Source organism: Meleagris gallopavo, chromosome 3 (assembly GCF_905368555.1).
Source record: "Meleagris gallopavo chromosome 3, MGAL_WU_HG_1.1, whole genome shotgun sequence".
NCBI lineage: Eukaryota > Metazoa > Chordata > Aves > Galliformes > Phasianidae > Meleagris > Meleagris gallopavo.
Window position 1 is genome coordinate 93464040 of NC_139406.1, and position 15376 is coordinate 93479415.

Genomic DNA, 15376 nt, shown 5'->3' on the forward strand with positions numbered 1-15376 from the left:
TCGCTCTCCACTTGTCTCACCCATGCTGGTTCAGCTTCTAGATGAGCGCACCATGGGAGACCAGCTTAAATCAGACAATCACACAATCACACAGCGGTGGAGGTTTGGAGGAGAACTTAACCACCATCCCTTCTGTGGGCTGATGCAGCCCCAAAGAGCGTGCTGAGCAGGGCCCTGTCCAGGCAGGCCTGCTATGCCACCGAAGATGAAGAATCCACAAGATGAATGGGCAGCCTGTACCAGATCCGTACACTGCCTGAGTCAAGAATTTCTTCCTTACATCTACATTAAATTTCTACACTCCCCATTAAAATGTCCTACTGCAATCAGACCCTGTAAAAATTTGGTTCCCCTCCTGCATGTAGCTCCCTTCAAGTACTGGAAGGCCACACTCAGATCTCCCTGGAGCCAACTCTTCTCCAGGCTGAACAAGTCCAACTCCATCAGCCTTTCTTCACAGTAAATGGACTCCAGCCATTTGATCTCCTTTGTGGCCCTCCTCCGAACCCACTCCACACAGCTCCCTCTGCATTCCTGGGTGACACCCAGCAGGCCTCACACACCTAGGCACATCCAGTTGAACAGCCCCTCTTTCTACTTTCTTCCGTCTTCTCCAGAAGATGTCATGAAGTGGCTCATGGCTGCATCACCCATTAACACACAAAGGTCCAGGAAAGGACCCCAAAATCTCAACTCCACAAATTGCCCTCCTCTCTCTAAATATACTAAAACCACCTTGCATGGCCCAACGCTTGTGAAACAACACAAGACAGGCTGCCTCCTTTCTCCAGAACACAGTTTTCAAAGCAAAAGGGGAACCAACATGTTGACACAACACACCCAATGCACAAGACAACGACTAAGCTCAAGGAAAGCAAATTAAGTCGAAGGCAGGCAGGGAGCGCAGCGCAGTGCAACTAGCAGCGTCTCAAGCCAAACGCACCTGGGAATCACAGAACAGCCCTCTAAGGATGCCTGGAATGGGGTCTGCACCTCACAAAGTGGCCACAAACACGACTGCATGAGTAGCACACGATGGCATCACTGAGGAGACCACATCACTCCTGCAGAGCTTTGGACAAGCCTTCCAACACCTGCCATGAGATGCGCCTTCCTCAACACTCCAATCACACCCAAAGATGCCGACAGGGTCAAAGGATCAAATCCACAACACAAGGAAATGAACAGGAAGTGTTGTGGGAAGACAATGACACCCCACCTCATGACTTCTCTGGGTTGGGCATGCAACAGCAGCGTTCTGCACAGTGCTGCCATGCGCAGAGGCTCTCTCCAAGCCCTCAGGCACTCACACAGCAGCATAAAAGCCGGCCCTGTGCCTCGCTCCCTCACACCACTCCCCTGTCGTCTTCTGCTCTGTGCTCTTCCAGGTGAGCTGCAGCCCCACAGACCTTCTTTGGCCACCCCACCTGGCTTTGCTCTACATTCCCCTCTGCCCACAAACTCTGCAGCCTTTCCACCTCTTCTGTCATGCTCCCCACAACCCCAAACCATACCTCCCTGCCGCATGGGAACGGAACAGCATTGCTTCCCTCACCCCTCAACTCCCTCCACTCACCCAACACCCTTTCTTTCAGGTACCCTCCACCCCACAGCCATGTCCTGCTACGACCTCTGCCGCCCCTGTGGACCCACCCCGCTGGCTAACAGCTGCAACGAGCCCTGTGTCAGGCAGTGCCAGGACTCCCAGGTCGTCATCCAGCCCTCCACCGTGGTGGTCACCCTGCCGGGCCCCATCCTCAGCTCCTTCCCCCAGAACACCGCCGTCGGATCCTCCTCATCAGCTGCCGTGGGCAGCGCCCTCAGCGCCCAGGGAGTGGCCATCTCCTCCGGCGGCTTCGGCTTCGGAGGCCTGGGCTGCTTCAACGGCGGCAGAGCCCGCTACCCCTGCTAAGGGCCTGCGCCCACACCCTCACACCAACCACCTGCACCCTGCAAGGCGCCTCACGCACTGACCTCACGTCTCTGTGTCACCTATGGCCCAAGAGCTTACCAGCCATGACTCCTCTTTTCATGGAATGAAACAGAGAAGGATGGAACAACTTCAGACCATGGGGCTTGGAAACATGAGCGCAGTATCTTTCTTCTGTCTTTGCACTTCAAGTTGTGCTCTTTCCACTTGGCGATCACCAAGTGGATCCTTCCTTTCTGTGTCTTTTCCTCAATAAAGATCTCATGCATGTCAGCCTCAGATTCCTCGTCTTCATTCCTTCACATAATGTCCCTTCTACTTCACCCATTACAAAGACGTGGCTCTAGAATCCATCATGTCAGCTACAACAGGGCCCCAGACCTCCTCTTGCCACACACAAGAGCTTTGGTGCCTAGCAGATGGCCTTCATCACATTGTAAGTTATATATACTCCTACACTGATGCAGTCTTGGCCCTCAAAGGGCTCTTCTGCCTGTGCTCTCTCATACAACATCTCTCGGTCAGTGCACACTTGATTCCTTTTCCTCCCAGGCAAGATTTTCTCCTATTTACAACAAATATGGTCACAGAATCTTTCCTTCATCAGTATTGTCTTGATTTCTTGATTTCCCTACAGCGGCCCCGCTCAAGCCCAGGCAGGAACAGCAGGCTGTCCACAGTCAGGTCCACTCCCCGCGCCTAGGCTTTTAGTGAAGACACTCAACGTCCTTCTGTTCACTTCCCTTTCATTTGCTTCCCAGTCCTGGCCTCTACAACTCTGAACTCACCACTTCAGGACTCCGTGTCACTCGTCTCAGACCACCAGACCTCTACATTAAGCCACTATTAAGAGCACCTCGGCCTCCCCTCAGTCTCCACTTGATAGAACAAACCATGCAACCTGAGTTCCTCCAGACTCTACACCATCTTTGTAGTCCTCCTTTGGAAACTACTCAATAGTTTCACATCCTTTTTGTGTTGTTGAAGTCAAAACTAAACACAAGGTTTGAGGTGAGGATGGAGCAGCACAAAGCAGAGTGGGACAGGCCCTTCCCTGTTTCAATTCCAGTGCAGGGCACAATGCACCCCAGGCTACAGTCAGCCCTGCTGGCTGCCAGGGCACACTGCTGACTCAGATTCATCTGGCCATCAGCCACAACCTCAAGACCGCTTGGGCTGGAGCTGCTTTTCACTCTCTCCTACCCAAATCCTCAAATGGCCAGGGCATTCTGGAGTCAGGTGCAGAATCCAGCACGTCCTCTTCTTCAACTTCAGGCCATTGGTGACGGCCCAGCCCGCTGGTCTCTCAACAGTTCTCTCCAAGGCCTCCCTATTCCTGACAGAGTCAACTGCTCCTCCCTACTTACTGCAATCCACAAACTTCTTACTTGGTGTGCAACCGAGCCCCGCATCCACACCACTCAGTACAACATAGAACAGAACAGACTCAGAAATGGAGCTCTGGAGAATCCCACAGCATGAAAATCTTTGCTCAAGTTCATAGACATTATACCCACTAGGTTCAATTCTTGAACTAAATGGTTGATGCTCTCATAAAAGAATGTGCCATCGTCTCCAGAGCAGGGTACCTCGAATGCCCAGACCAGGCTTCCACGGCTCTTTGGAACTGCCAGCTCCTCTAACAACACACACACAAACCACACCGCACAAGTGCCAAGCCATGACCTCACTGTCAACACTGCTCATCTTCTGTGCTCTGGCCACTACTTCCGCGTGCCGTGACACGAAGGTGCAACATCGCTCCTTTGGCTTCCAATGCACTCACTTGAAAGGTGCCGCCGCTGCAAAATGGGCACGTCCTCAAGAAAAGGATGCAGAAAGAGAGACTTGCTGGAAAAACAACTCACACCACATAACGCACAATTCCACGGGATGGAAGATCAGCTTGCATCCCAGACAAGAGATCCTTAACACTCCGCTTAGGGGGAAACATCAGGAACTTGCCTCCAACTACACTTGGTGCCCTCCATCACAAGGCTCTGGGCCCAGGCCTTCAGCCAGCTGCTGTCAGTCCACCTCGCTCTCCACTTGTCTCACCCATGCTGGTTCAGCTTCTAGATGAGCGCACCATGGGAGACCAGCTTAAATCAGACAATCACACAATCACACAGTGGTGGAGGTTTGGAGGAGAACTTAACCACCATCCCTTCTGTGGGTTGATGCAGCCCCAAAGAGCGTGCTGACCAGGGCCCTGTCCAGGCAGGCCTGCTATGCCAGCGAAGATGAAGAATCCACAAGATGAATGGGCAGCATGTTCCAGGGTTTCACAACCATCTGAGTCAAGAATTTCTTCCACACATCTACACCAAATGACTCCTCTTTCTGTTAAAATGTCCTACTGCAAGCAGACTGTGTAAAAAGTTCTTCTCCTCCTACTTGTAAGCTCCTTCAATTCCTGAATGGCTACAGTGAGGTCTCCATGGAGCCAGCTCTTCTCCAGGCTGAACAAGTTTAACTCCATCAGCCTTTCTTCACAGCAGATGTGCTCCAGCCCTTTGATCTCCTTTGTGGCCCTTCTCTGGACCCACTCTGCACAGCTCCCTCTGCATTCCTGGGTGACACCCAGCAGGCCGCACACACTTCGCCACATCCAGTTGCACCGCCCCTCTCTATACTTGGCTCCATCTTCCTCAGAAATTGAAGTACTGCTCACCTCAGCAGCAAGGCACAAAGCACTCACCTCAGCTGAACGAGGGCATGCCTTGCACTCCTCAGCTGTGCCCTTGACCTCATGGCCTGGAGAGGCTCATGACTGCATGCCCGTCATGTAGCCCATGATTCTAATTTCTCTATGGAATCTCCAAATCCTTCTTGTAACTATCAAAGCCTACACACAGAAATAATAACTTCAGCCACTGACACTCACCGATTACATGCACTGCTTCAGCCTTCCACACCAACACACTCCCCTTCAGCTCAGGGCTTGCTACCTCTCAACCAGGCCTGAGAGGTCTGCGTCCTGCTCACACAGACAGCGCTCCTCAGCCTCAATCTGCTCCTATCCCAATGACAGACAATGGATAGCTGAAACTACAGAAACAAAAGATGCAGTAACCCCATTCCCAAATAAAGTCTTAAAAGCACAATGGGAACCAGGATGTCAGTGCAGCACACCCAGTGGGAAATAGAAGGGCAAAGTACATGGAAACAAAATTGGGATGAAGGCAGTCAGTCAGAAAACAGGATGCAAGCAATAAAGTCTCATGCCAAAAGCACCTAAGAAGCCCAGAGTGGCCTTGCTAGGGTGCAAGGAAATGAGGTCCCTACCACAAAACGCAGTCAGAAGCCATGCAAAACAAGTGCTGTGCCTGACCTCATTTCTTGTACTACACCTCTCCAAATGCTTTAGATGCATCGTCCAGCTATCCTGAGACATGCTTTCTGTATAAATCCACCAAAACACTCACTCTCACTAAAAAACTGCTGACAGGGTCACAGGATAAAATCCACAACACAAGGAAATGAAAGGGGAATGTAGTGAGAAGGCAAACACTCCCCACCTCATGACAGACCAGGCTCTGGCATGCAACAGCAGCTCACTGCACAGTGCTGCCATGCGCAGAGGCACTCTCCAAGCCCTCAGGCACTCACACAGCAGCATAAAAGCCGGCCCTTGTCTCACTCCCTCACACCACTCTCCTGACTCCTTCTCCTCTGCAAACCTCCAGGTGAGCCTGCATCCTTCTGCCCTCCTTCTCCCACCACACCTGGCCCAGCTCTCCACAACCCCTCTGCCCCCAGCATCAGTAGCCTTCCTGCTTCCCCACGGCCACACTGCCCACAGCTCCACATTGCGCCACCCCACTCCCTGGGATACCCACACCACTGCTTCTCTCCCCACTCAACACCATCTACTTACGCAACATTCCCTCTTCCAGGGACCCTCCACCCCACAGCCATGTCCTGCTACGACCTCTGCCGCCCCTGCAGTGGGGGACCCACCCCGCTGGCTAACAGCTGCAACGAGCCCTGTGTCAGGCAGTGCCAGGACTCCCAGGTCGTCATCCAGCCCTCCACCGTGCTGGTCACCCTGCCGGGACCCATCCTCAGCTCCTTCCCCCAGAACACCGCCGTCGGATCCTCCTCATCCGCTGCCGTGGGCAGCGCCCTCAGCGCCCAGGGAGTGGCCATCTCCTCCGGCGGCTTCGGCTTCGGAGGCCTGGGCTGCTTCAACGGCGGCAGAGCCCGCTACCCCTGCTAAGGGCCTGCGCCCACACCCTCACACCAACCACCTGCACCCTGCAAGGCGCCTCACGCACTCAGGAGGCACCTCTGTGTCACTGGCAGCACATGAGATCAGCAGCTCTTCAACCAGGGCTCTTCAGCCATGATAACAAAGAAGCAAGCAGGGAAGGGGACCAGACCACACTGCTTGCAAAAAGGGTCTCTGAAATATCTCATAACTTGAGCGTTCTTCTCTGAAGCCTTTTCTCTTCCTGGAACGAAGCAGATGGCCTTGCTATATGCAATTACGGCCATGGCTTTTTCTCTTGGTGCTCCTTCCTTTTCATGTATTTTCCTCAATAAAGTTCTCTTGCACACCAGCCTCAGAATTCTCTTCATCATTTCTTCAGCAAATGCTCTTCACACTTCTCCCACTCCAAAGACACAGCTCAAGGGGCCATTACGATGGGACCAAAGGGGCCCCATGACCTCCCCTGACAAGAATGGTACCAACAAGAACAGCTGGGGCATCGACTGGGCTTCCAGCACATCACACAACATCTATGCTTGACCACACAAAGTCTTGGGCACACCAACGCCCTTCTGCCCATGTCCTCTGAAACAACCTTTCCGTGGCAGCACACCCCAGCAGCATTCTCCCACAGAGGCAAAAAAAACACAGTCACTGAATCCTCTACCTGTTAAAGAATTGGTAGTGACCATGCACTCCTACTGTCCTGCTCAAGCACACTTAGGAACAGTCAGACAAGGAACATGTCCAGTCAGACTTTCAGTACCTCAAAGAACAGGGATTACACAAATTACTCTGCTGGGTAACCTGTCCCACTGCTTGTCCCCCTCTCACCGGAAAAAGCTTTTTCTCCCTTCCAAGGAAGGTTCAAATTCAGTGCTGTCCACCACCCTTTCTTCTGGCAGCAGACAGTAATGCAAAACGGCTGGCTCTCTTTTCATCCCTGCCTAACATCTGGGATTTATACGCAAGGATAAGATGGACAGAGAGCATCCTTGTGTCCCGGCTCAAAACTGCCTGCTCTCTCAGCTTCTCCACATCGTAAGGAGGCTCCAGGCCCATCAGCACTGGAGAACCACTGCACCGGAATTGCTCCACCTGATCCACGTCTGTCTTCCTCCTGGGAAACGTAAACGCGAACCACCGGCACTGAACAGAAATAAAAGAGTACATCCTCCGGCACGCGAGCGATGCTCTTACAAAGGCTCTTCTGGAGAACGGGGAACTCTTTTGTCACAGGGCTGCATTGCTGCCTCACCATCCCCCTGCTTGCCAACAGCAACACCAGTTGCTCCTCAGCAAAGCTGGCTGCCACCCTCTCATTTCTATTGCTACCCGTTACTGCTTCCCATCGGCAGGACTTCACTTTGCCCCTTCTGCTACCGCAGGATGTCCCCGAAGTAATACACATAACCCAGCCTCTCCACGTCCTTCACAAAGGTGGACTATTCACCTGGGGCATCTGCTGCTCCTTCCCATCCTCTACCATTTGCAAACTCACTCGGATCACTACCATCACCCAGCTTTTTAATGCAGATGATGAACAGTGCCGGCCTTACTACCGAGTCTTGACACAACCGGAACACTTCGCCGGACTGCTGCATTCAGCCACTTTCAAGCCCACCCCAGCGTCCACTTTGACAGATTCTCTGGGATCGTGTCGTGGGAGGAAGCCTCAATGCCTTTACCAAAGGCAAGGCAATCAACTGCCATGGCTCCCCATCATCCACCAGGAAGATCACTCCAGTGCAGAGGAAGCTGAGGTGGCTTTGTAAATCCACTGCTTTCTGCGAGGATTTCCTTCACCTCCTCCCCACTGACTGACATCAGGTCCACCAGCCTGAAGTTTCTCACAGCTTCCTTCTTCATTTCTTGAACACAGGAGTGGGAAGAGTCTCTAACATTCCTCACAAAGCACTTCCATCATGCGCTTTCACAGGGTCAACTGAAAAGGGCCTTACAAAACATCAGCATTTGTGGGAGAAACTCATTAGGTCCTATAGAATTCCTCACACCCAGATGCACATCTTACTCATCTGACCCAGCAACAAGCTCCTGTGGGACAGCCTGCATCAAGTCACCTTGGCTGAGCAGAGGCATGACTCGTCTTCCATCCACCCTATGGTAATCAGACATCACCGCAAGGACCTACCTGCTGCAGCCCCAGGAAGCATGCAGGCCTTTGGCACCATTCTGACACGTCCAAATCCTTTTCCAAGCACACCGAGCACAAACATGGCAGCGCTCCTTGACACTCAATTAAAAAGAATTAATGCTAAGGCTCAACACATTTCCCATTTCTTAAGTACCACTCACCCTCCAGCACTCAGTGCCTTTCCCACATCCCACCAGGCAGGTGCGAGGATGGCACTCTGTCAGACCAAGGCCCAGGCTTTCATCTTGATGACCCCAGGTAAGGGTGGCACACAGAGAAGACACTGGCACCTTTCTGGGAGCACGGCACAATTCCCAGCGCCAGCAGTCTTGCCAACTGTGACACAGCCCCGCAGGGACAGCATCCTGCGCTGGCAAACAGCCCTCCTCTGCCTGCAGGGACTGCCCGCCCCAGGCACACAGCAGGCAGCCTCGTTTCTCCAGGCGCACCTCTGTAGACACCAGGGCCAGCAGCAGCCCATGCAGAACTCCCAGGGAAAGAGAGGAGCTGCAGACTGCTTAGTGAGGTGGGACAAAGGCGCGGAAGGAGGGAATGTGATTCCAGTGGACCAAATGCAACAGGCAAAGCTTGGAAGCTTGAGGCAGCCTTCCAAGGACGCCAGGAGATGGGGGACCCACCTCCTGCACAACACGGCCACAAATGACCGCACACAAGTGCCGCGCGGTGACCTCATTCCTGATAAACACAGCTCACACTTCCTGCACGCTTTGACTCAAATACCATTCGCACTTCAACATGCCAGCAGGGTCAAAGGAGCACAACCACAAGACGGGGAAAAGAAAAGGAAGCGTTGCGGAAAGACAAAAACACATTACCACACGACTGGTCAAGTTTTGGCATGCAACAGCAGCTCGCTGCACAACGACCAGGCTTTGGCAAGCGGCAAAACTTGCAGCACAGTGCTGCCATGCGCAGAGGCTCTCTCCAAGTCCTCAGGCACTCACACAGCAGCATAAAAGCCGGCCCTGTGCCTCGCCCCCTCACACCACTCTCCTGTCGTCTTCTGCTCTGTGCTCTTCCAGGTGAGCCTGCAGCTCCCACTGCCCTCCTTTGGCCCCCCCACCTGGCTTTGCTCTCCATTCCCCTCTGACCACAAACTCTGCAGCCTTTCCACCTCTTCTGTCATGCTCCCCACAACCCCAAACCATACCTCCCTGCCGCTTGGGAACGGAACAGCATTGCTTCCCATACCCTCAACTCCCTCCACTCACCCAACACCCTTTCTTTCAGGTACCCTCCACCCCACAGCCATGTCCTGCTACGACCTCTGCCGCCCCTGCAGTGGGGGACCCACCCCGCTGGCTAACAGCTGCAACGAGCCCTGTGTCAGGCAGTGCCAGGACTCCCAGGTCGTCATCCAGCCTCCCGCCGTGCTGGTCACCCTGCCGGGACCCATCCTCAGCTCCTTCCCCCAGAACACCGCCGTCGGATCCTCCTCATCAGCTGCCGTGGGCAGCGCCCTCAGCGCCCAGGGAGTGGCCATCTCCTCCGGCGGCTTCGGCTTCGGAGGCCTGGGCTGCTTCAACGGCGGCAGAGCCCGCTACCCCTGCTAAGGGCCTGCGCCCACACCCTCACACCAACCACCTGCACCCTGCAAGGCGCCTCACGCACTGACCTCACGTCTCTGTGTCACCTATGGCCCAAGGGCTCACCAGCCATGGCTCCTCTTTTCATGGCAGAAAACAAGCAAGCAGGGAACAGCCTCAGACCATGCTGCCTGGGAACATGTGTGCAGTAACTTTCTTCTTTCTTTGCAGCTGAAATTGTGCTCTTTCCACTTGGCGATCACCAAGTGGATCCTTCCTTTCCGTGTCTTTTCCTCAATAAAGATCTCATGCATGCCAGCTTCAGATTCCTCCTCTCCATTCCTCCTCGTGATGCCCCTTCCACTTCATCCACTACAAAGACACGGCATTAGAAACCGTCATGTCTGCTACAAGAGGGCTCCAAGACCTCCTCTTGCAACCATGTCACTCACAAGAGTTTTGGTAGCTAGCACATAGCCTTCGTGACATAAGAACTTATCAACGCCTACACTAATAAATTCTTGGCCACTTTGAGGCCCTTCTGCCCATGCTCGCTCGTACAACTTCTCTGGCTCAGCACACACTCCATTTCTTCTCTTCCCAGGCAGGATTCTCTCATGGTTACAACAAACATGGTCACAGAATCATTTCTCTTACCAGTATTTTCTTTACCTCCTATAGTACAATGGCCCTACTCAAGCCCAGTCAGGAATTGCAGCCTGTCCATAATCGATTCCAGTCCCTTCACGCAGGCTCTTAATGAAGATACCAAACAGCATTGGCTTCACTTTCCACTCTTGGCCTATACAGCTAGGAACTCACCACATCTGGACTCCGGGCCACTCGCCTCAGACCAACAGACCCCTGCGTTCAGACACTTTGAAGGACACCTCAGTGCAAACTTACCTCAGCAGACTGCTCACAGTTTGCCTACCAGCATGTCATGGGAGGAAGCCTCAAAGCCTTTCCTAAAGGCAAACTCATCAACTGGCACTGCACCCCCCCGGATCAAAGATGGTCGCTTTCGCCTTGAAGAAGCTCAGCTGGGGGTGTATATCCAGGCTCTCCATTCCCACCATTTCTTAGCCAATCTGTGTTTGGCAGTACTTTCCGGGAGGATTTCCTTCACCTCCTTCCCACTGACTAACGTCAGGCCAACCAGCCTGTGCTTCCTCACACCTTCGCTCCTCATTTCCGTCATCTTTCTAAGACAATTGATATCAGCATGGCCGACACATCAGACACTACCAATTCATGGGTGCAACCAAACAGGTCCTTCGACTTACGTAGAATCTCCCTGTTTCCCTCAAAGCAAAGCACTCTTTTCCTCTATGACAATCTGGAAAACAATCTCTTCACCAGGGACAGGACAACCAATGAATTTAGCCTTCGGGATGCAAATCTCATCACTGCCACCTCAGGTCTGCAGCCCAGGACAGACTGCGCCCACGGAGCACCCCGAGGAAACTGCCAAATCCTCTTGATGAACAACAAACGCAGGGCAGGAAAATAGCCGCGCTCCTTGACACTCAACCCAAGCACCCTGTTGCACCAGGCTGCACTTCCTGACAGACCCACTCACACTCTGCCTCTCCTCATCCTCACAGCTCATCCCACATCTCACCAACCAGCCCAGCAGACCCCCATCTAGCAAACCAAAGCATCTGCACCAAAATCCATTCCGGGAATGTGGGAGCCCCAGAAAATGGCATTATAATGCAGTGGCCAGTGCCACCATTTGGCAACCATGGCAGGACTCCTGACACCACAGAGCTTGCTAGCACTGAACCAGCTGTGACAGGACAGCATCCTGCTCTCACAAACAGCCCTCTCCTGCCTGCTTGGAAACCTCCAAAAAGGGCCCCACACAGGCACGGCACAAAACACGCAGCCTCCTTTCTCCAGCTACAGCCTTCCAACATCAAGAGGCATCCAGCCAGCCACGCAGCACACCCACTGGGGAAGACAAGAGCTAAAGGCTGGCTAACCAGCTGCAACGAGCTCCGGGAGGGAACAAATGCAGTGGGATCAGACAATACCCAAGGATGTTGGAAGGGACCCCCAGGGATAACTGAGTCCAACTCATGCCTCCACAACGCACTCCTTAAAAATTAAATGCTACATCTGAAGGCATTGCCCAATGTTTCTTGAAATCCAGCAGCCATAGTGCTTCTGCACTGACTTCGGAAACCTGTTCCATGCCCACTGCCCTCTGGTGCACAACCACATTTGAAAAAAGCCGTGGAGTTGGACTTGTGAGCCAACGGTTCACTCAACGCTTTCTGTCTTTGCCTATATATATGTGCTAGACATTGTCTCCAGAAGCATATGGAGAAAAACCAATGAAAATCTTTGCAGAAGTCCTTAGAACGTAGGTCTATTAGGATCCCTTGCTGAACTAGATGGGTAATCAGCTCATGAAAACAAATGCCAACTTCTCCGATCTGGGATACCCTGAATGGCCAGACCAGGTTTCCACGGCTGCTTGGAATTGGGAACTCCTCTAACAACAAAGGCACAAACCAGATTGCACAAGTGCCAGGCCGCGACCTCGCTGACTCCTGTTCTGTGCTTTGGACACAGAATCTTCCGCATACTCAAACACAAACATGCCAAATCCCTCCTCTGCCCTCCAGTATTCTCACTTGGAACGTGCCGCCAGTGCCAAATGGACACGTCCTCAAGGACGCAAAAAGGCAGAATTGCTGTAAGAACAACACATAACAGATGACAAGCAACACTACGGGATGCAAGAGTAGCACGCAGCATTGAGAGGAGATCCTTAACAGTCCACTGGTAAGCATGAGGAACCTGGCCTTGAATGCCCCCAGGGTTCAGGAACGCACAAGTTCACTGGGCAGCCTGTGCCAGGACTTCACCAGTATCCGAGTCAAGAATTTCTTCCATACTTACTTAGTTCAGATAACTAAATTTCTACTCTTCCCATTAAAATGTCCTACTGCAATCAGACCATGTGAAAAGTTGGTGCCCCTCCTGCTTGTAAGCTCCCTTCAAGTACTGCAAGGCCACACTCAGATCTCCCTGGAGCCAACTCTTCTCCAGGCTGAACAAGCCCAACTCCATCAGCCTTTCTTTAAAGTAAACGCAACCCAGCCATTTGATCTCCTTTGTGGCCCTCCTCTGAACCCACTCCGCACAGCTCCCTCTGCATTCCTGGGTGACACCCAGCAGGCCTCACACACCTAGGCACATCCAGTTGAACAGCCCCTCTTTCTACTTTCTTCCGTCTTCTCCAGAAGATGTCATGAAGTGGCTCATGGCTGCATCACCCATTAACACACAAAGGTCCAGGAAAGGACCCCAAAATCTCAACTCCACAAATTGCCCTCCTCTCTCTAAATATACTAAAACCACCTTGCATGGCCCAACGCTTGTGAAACAACACAAGACAGGCTGCCTCCTTTCTCCAGAACACAGTTTTCAAAGCAAAAGGGGAACCAACATGTTGACACAACACACCCAATGCACAAGACAACGACTAAGCTCAAGGAAAGCAAATTAAGTCGAAGGCAGGCAGGGAGCGCAGCGCAGTGCAACTAGCAGCGTCTCAAGCCAAACGCACCTGGGAATCACAGAACAGCCCTCTAAGGATGCCTGGAATGGGGTCTGCACCTCACAAAGTGGCCACAAACACGACTGCATGAGTAGCACACGATGGCATCACTGAGGAGACCACATCACTCCTGCAAAGCTTTGGACAAGCCTTCCAACATCTGCCACGAGATGCGCCTTCCTCAACACTCCAATCACACTCAAAGATGCCGACAGGGAAAAAAGAATCAAATCCACAACACAAGGAAATGAAAAGGAAGTGTTGTGGGAAGACAATGACTCCCCACCTCATGACTCCTCTGGGTTGGGCATGCAACAGCAGCGTTCTGCACAGTGCTGCCATGCGCAGAGGCTCTCTCCAAGTCCTCAGGCACTCACACAGCAGCATAAAAGCCAGCCCTGTGCCTCGCTCCCTCTCACCACTCTCCGGTCGCCTTCTGCTCTGTGCTCTTCCAGGTGAGCTGCACCCCCCGCTGCCCTCCTTTGGCCACCCCACCAGGCTTTGCTCTCCATTCCCCTCTGACCACAAACTCTGCAGCCTATCCACCTCTTCTGTCATGCTCCCCACAACCCCAAACCATACCTCCCTGCCGCTTGGGAACGGAACAGCATTGCTTCCCTCACCCCTCAACACCAACTACTTACACAACATCCTCTCTTCCAGAGACCCTCCACCCCACAGCCATGTCCTGCTACGACCTCTGCCGCCCCTGCAGTGGGGGACCCACCCCGCTGGCTAACAGCTGCAACGAGCCCTGTGTCAGGCAGTGCCAGGACTCCCAGGTCGTCATCCAGCCCTCCACCGTGGTGGTCACCCTGCCGGGACCCATCCTCAGCTCCTTCCCCCAGAACACCGCCGTCGGATCCTCCTCATCAGCTGCCGTGGGCAGCGCCCTCAGCGCCCAGGGAGTGGCCATCTCCTCCGGCGGCTTCGGCTTCGGAGGCCTGGGCTGCTTCAACGGCGGCAGAGCCCGCTACCCCTGCTAAGGGCCTGCGCCCACACCCTCACACCAACCACCTGCACCCTGCAAGGCGCCTCACGCACTGACCTCACGTCTCTGTGTCATCCATGGCCCAAGGGCTCACCAGCCATGGCTCCTCTTTTCATGGCACAAAACAAGCAAGCAGGGAACAGCCTCAGACCATGCTGCCTGGGAACATGAGCGTGGTAACTTTCTTCTTTCTTTGCAGCTGAAATTGTGCTCTTTCCACTTGGCCATCACCAAGTGGATCCTTCCTTTCCGTGTCTTTTCCTCAATAAAGATCTCATGCATGCCAGCCTCAGATTCCTCCTCTTCATTCCGTTGCTTAAAGCTCTTACCACTTCAACCAATACAAAGATATGGCTCTAGAAATGAACGTGTTGGGTCCAAACGGGCCCCACGACCTCCTCTCAGTACCGTGTCTCTTACAAGAGCATTGCTGGCTAGCAGATGGCATTCCTCTCATACGTATTATCTACACTTGTACAAACAAAGTCAGCTAGGACCATTGCACTGCTCAAGCCCACTCAGGAATAGCAGGCGGTCACCAATCTGGTCCAGTCCCATCACCCAGGCTTTTAATGACGATACTGAACAGCACTGGCCTCAATCCTCAGGCTTGGCCGAAACTACTACGAACTCACCACATCAGGATGCTCTTTTACTCACCTCAGACCACCAGAGCCCTGCCTTCACCCACTTTATAGACTACCTCAGCATTTTCATTTACCTGAGCAGATCACCCATAGTTTGTCTACCAGCACATCACGGGAGGAAGCCTCGTAGCGTTTCCTAAAGGCAAAGTCATCAAGTGTCCCTGTACCCCCTCATACACAAAGCTGGCCACGTCAGTGAAAAATAAACTGAGGTGGAGTTGTACATCCGTGCTCTCTAATCCCATCACATCTTAGCCATTCCGTGCTCGGCAGTACTTTCTGGAAGGATGTCCTTCACCTCCTTCCCACTGACTAA

General features: G+C 53.1%; 3 protein-coding genes across 6 annotated transcripts; all 3 read left to right on the plus strand.

Moving 5' to 3' along the window:
• The first annotated feature begins 1264 nt into the window (after positions 1 to 1264).
• Positions 1265 to 1912, plus strand: LOC104910492 (feather keratin 1-like). The gene is made up of 2 exons (XM_010709410.3): positions 1265 to 1388; positions 1596 to 1912. The coding sequence occupies exons 1-2, from the start codon at positions 1274 to 1276 to the stop codon at positions 1910 to 1912; spliced, it is 432 nt and encodes a 143-aa protein (XP_010707712.3). The 5' UTR covers positions 1265 to 1273.
• A 3584-nt stretch (positions 1913 to 5496) lies between these two features.
• LOC104910489 (feather keratin 1-like) lies at positions 5497 to 10048 on the plus strand. Of its 4 annotated transcripts, none has more exons than XM_085221808.1 (3): positions 5497 to 5619; positions 5830 to 6117; positions 9799 to 9875. In XM_085221808.1, the coding sequence occupies exons 2-3, from the start codon at positions 5850 to 5852 to the stop codon at positions 9873 to 9875; spliced, it is 345 nt and encodes a 114-aa protein (XP_085077934.1). In that variant the 5' UTR covers positions 5497 to 5619; positions 5830 to 5849. The 4 variants fall into 4 exon arrangements, with proteins under 4 accessions (XP_085077934.1, XP_085077937.1, XP_085077933.1 ...); XM_085221811.1 differs by lacking the exon at positions 9799 to 9875 and adding an exon at positions 5736 to 5775 and having other exon boundaries at positions 5497 to 5566; positions 5825 to 6152; XM_085221807.1 differs by lacking the exon at positions 5497 to 5619 and having other exon boundaries at positions 5850 to 6106; positions 9812 to 9875.
• A 3705-nt stretch (positions 10049 to 13753) lies between these two features.
• On the plus strand, positions 13754 to 14408 carry LOC146544822 (feather keratin 1-like). The gene is made up of 2 exons (XM_085221812.1): positions 13754 to 13877; positions 14086 to 14408. Exons 1-2 carry the CDS (start codon positions 13763 to 13765, stop codon positions 14406 to 14408), a joined length of 438 nt encoding a protein of 145 aa, XP_085077938.1. The 5' UTR covers positions 13754 to 13762.
• The last annotated feature ends 968 nt before the right edge of the window (positions 14409 to 15376 follow it).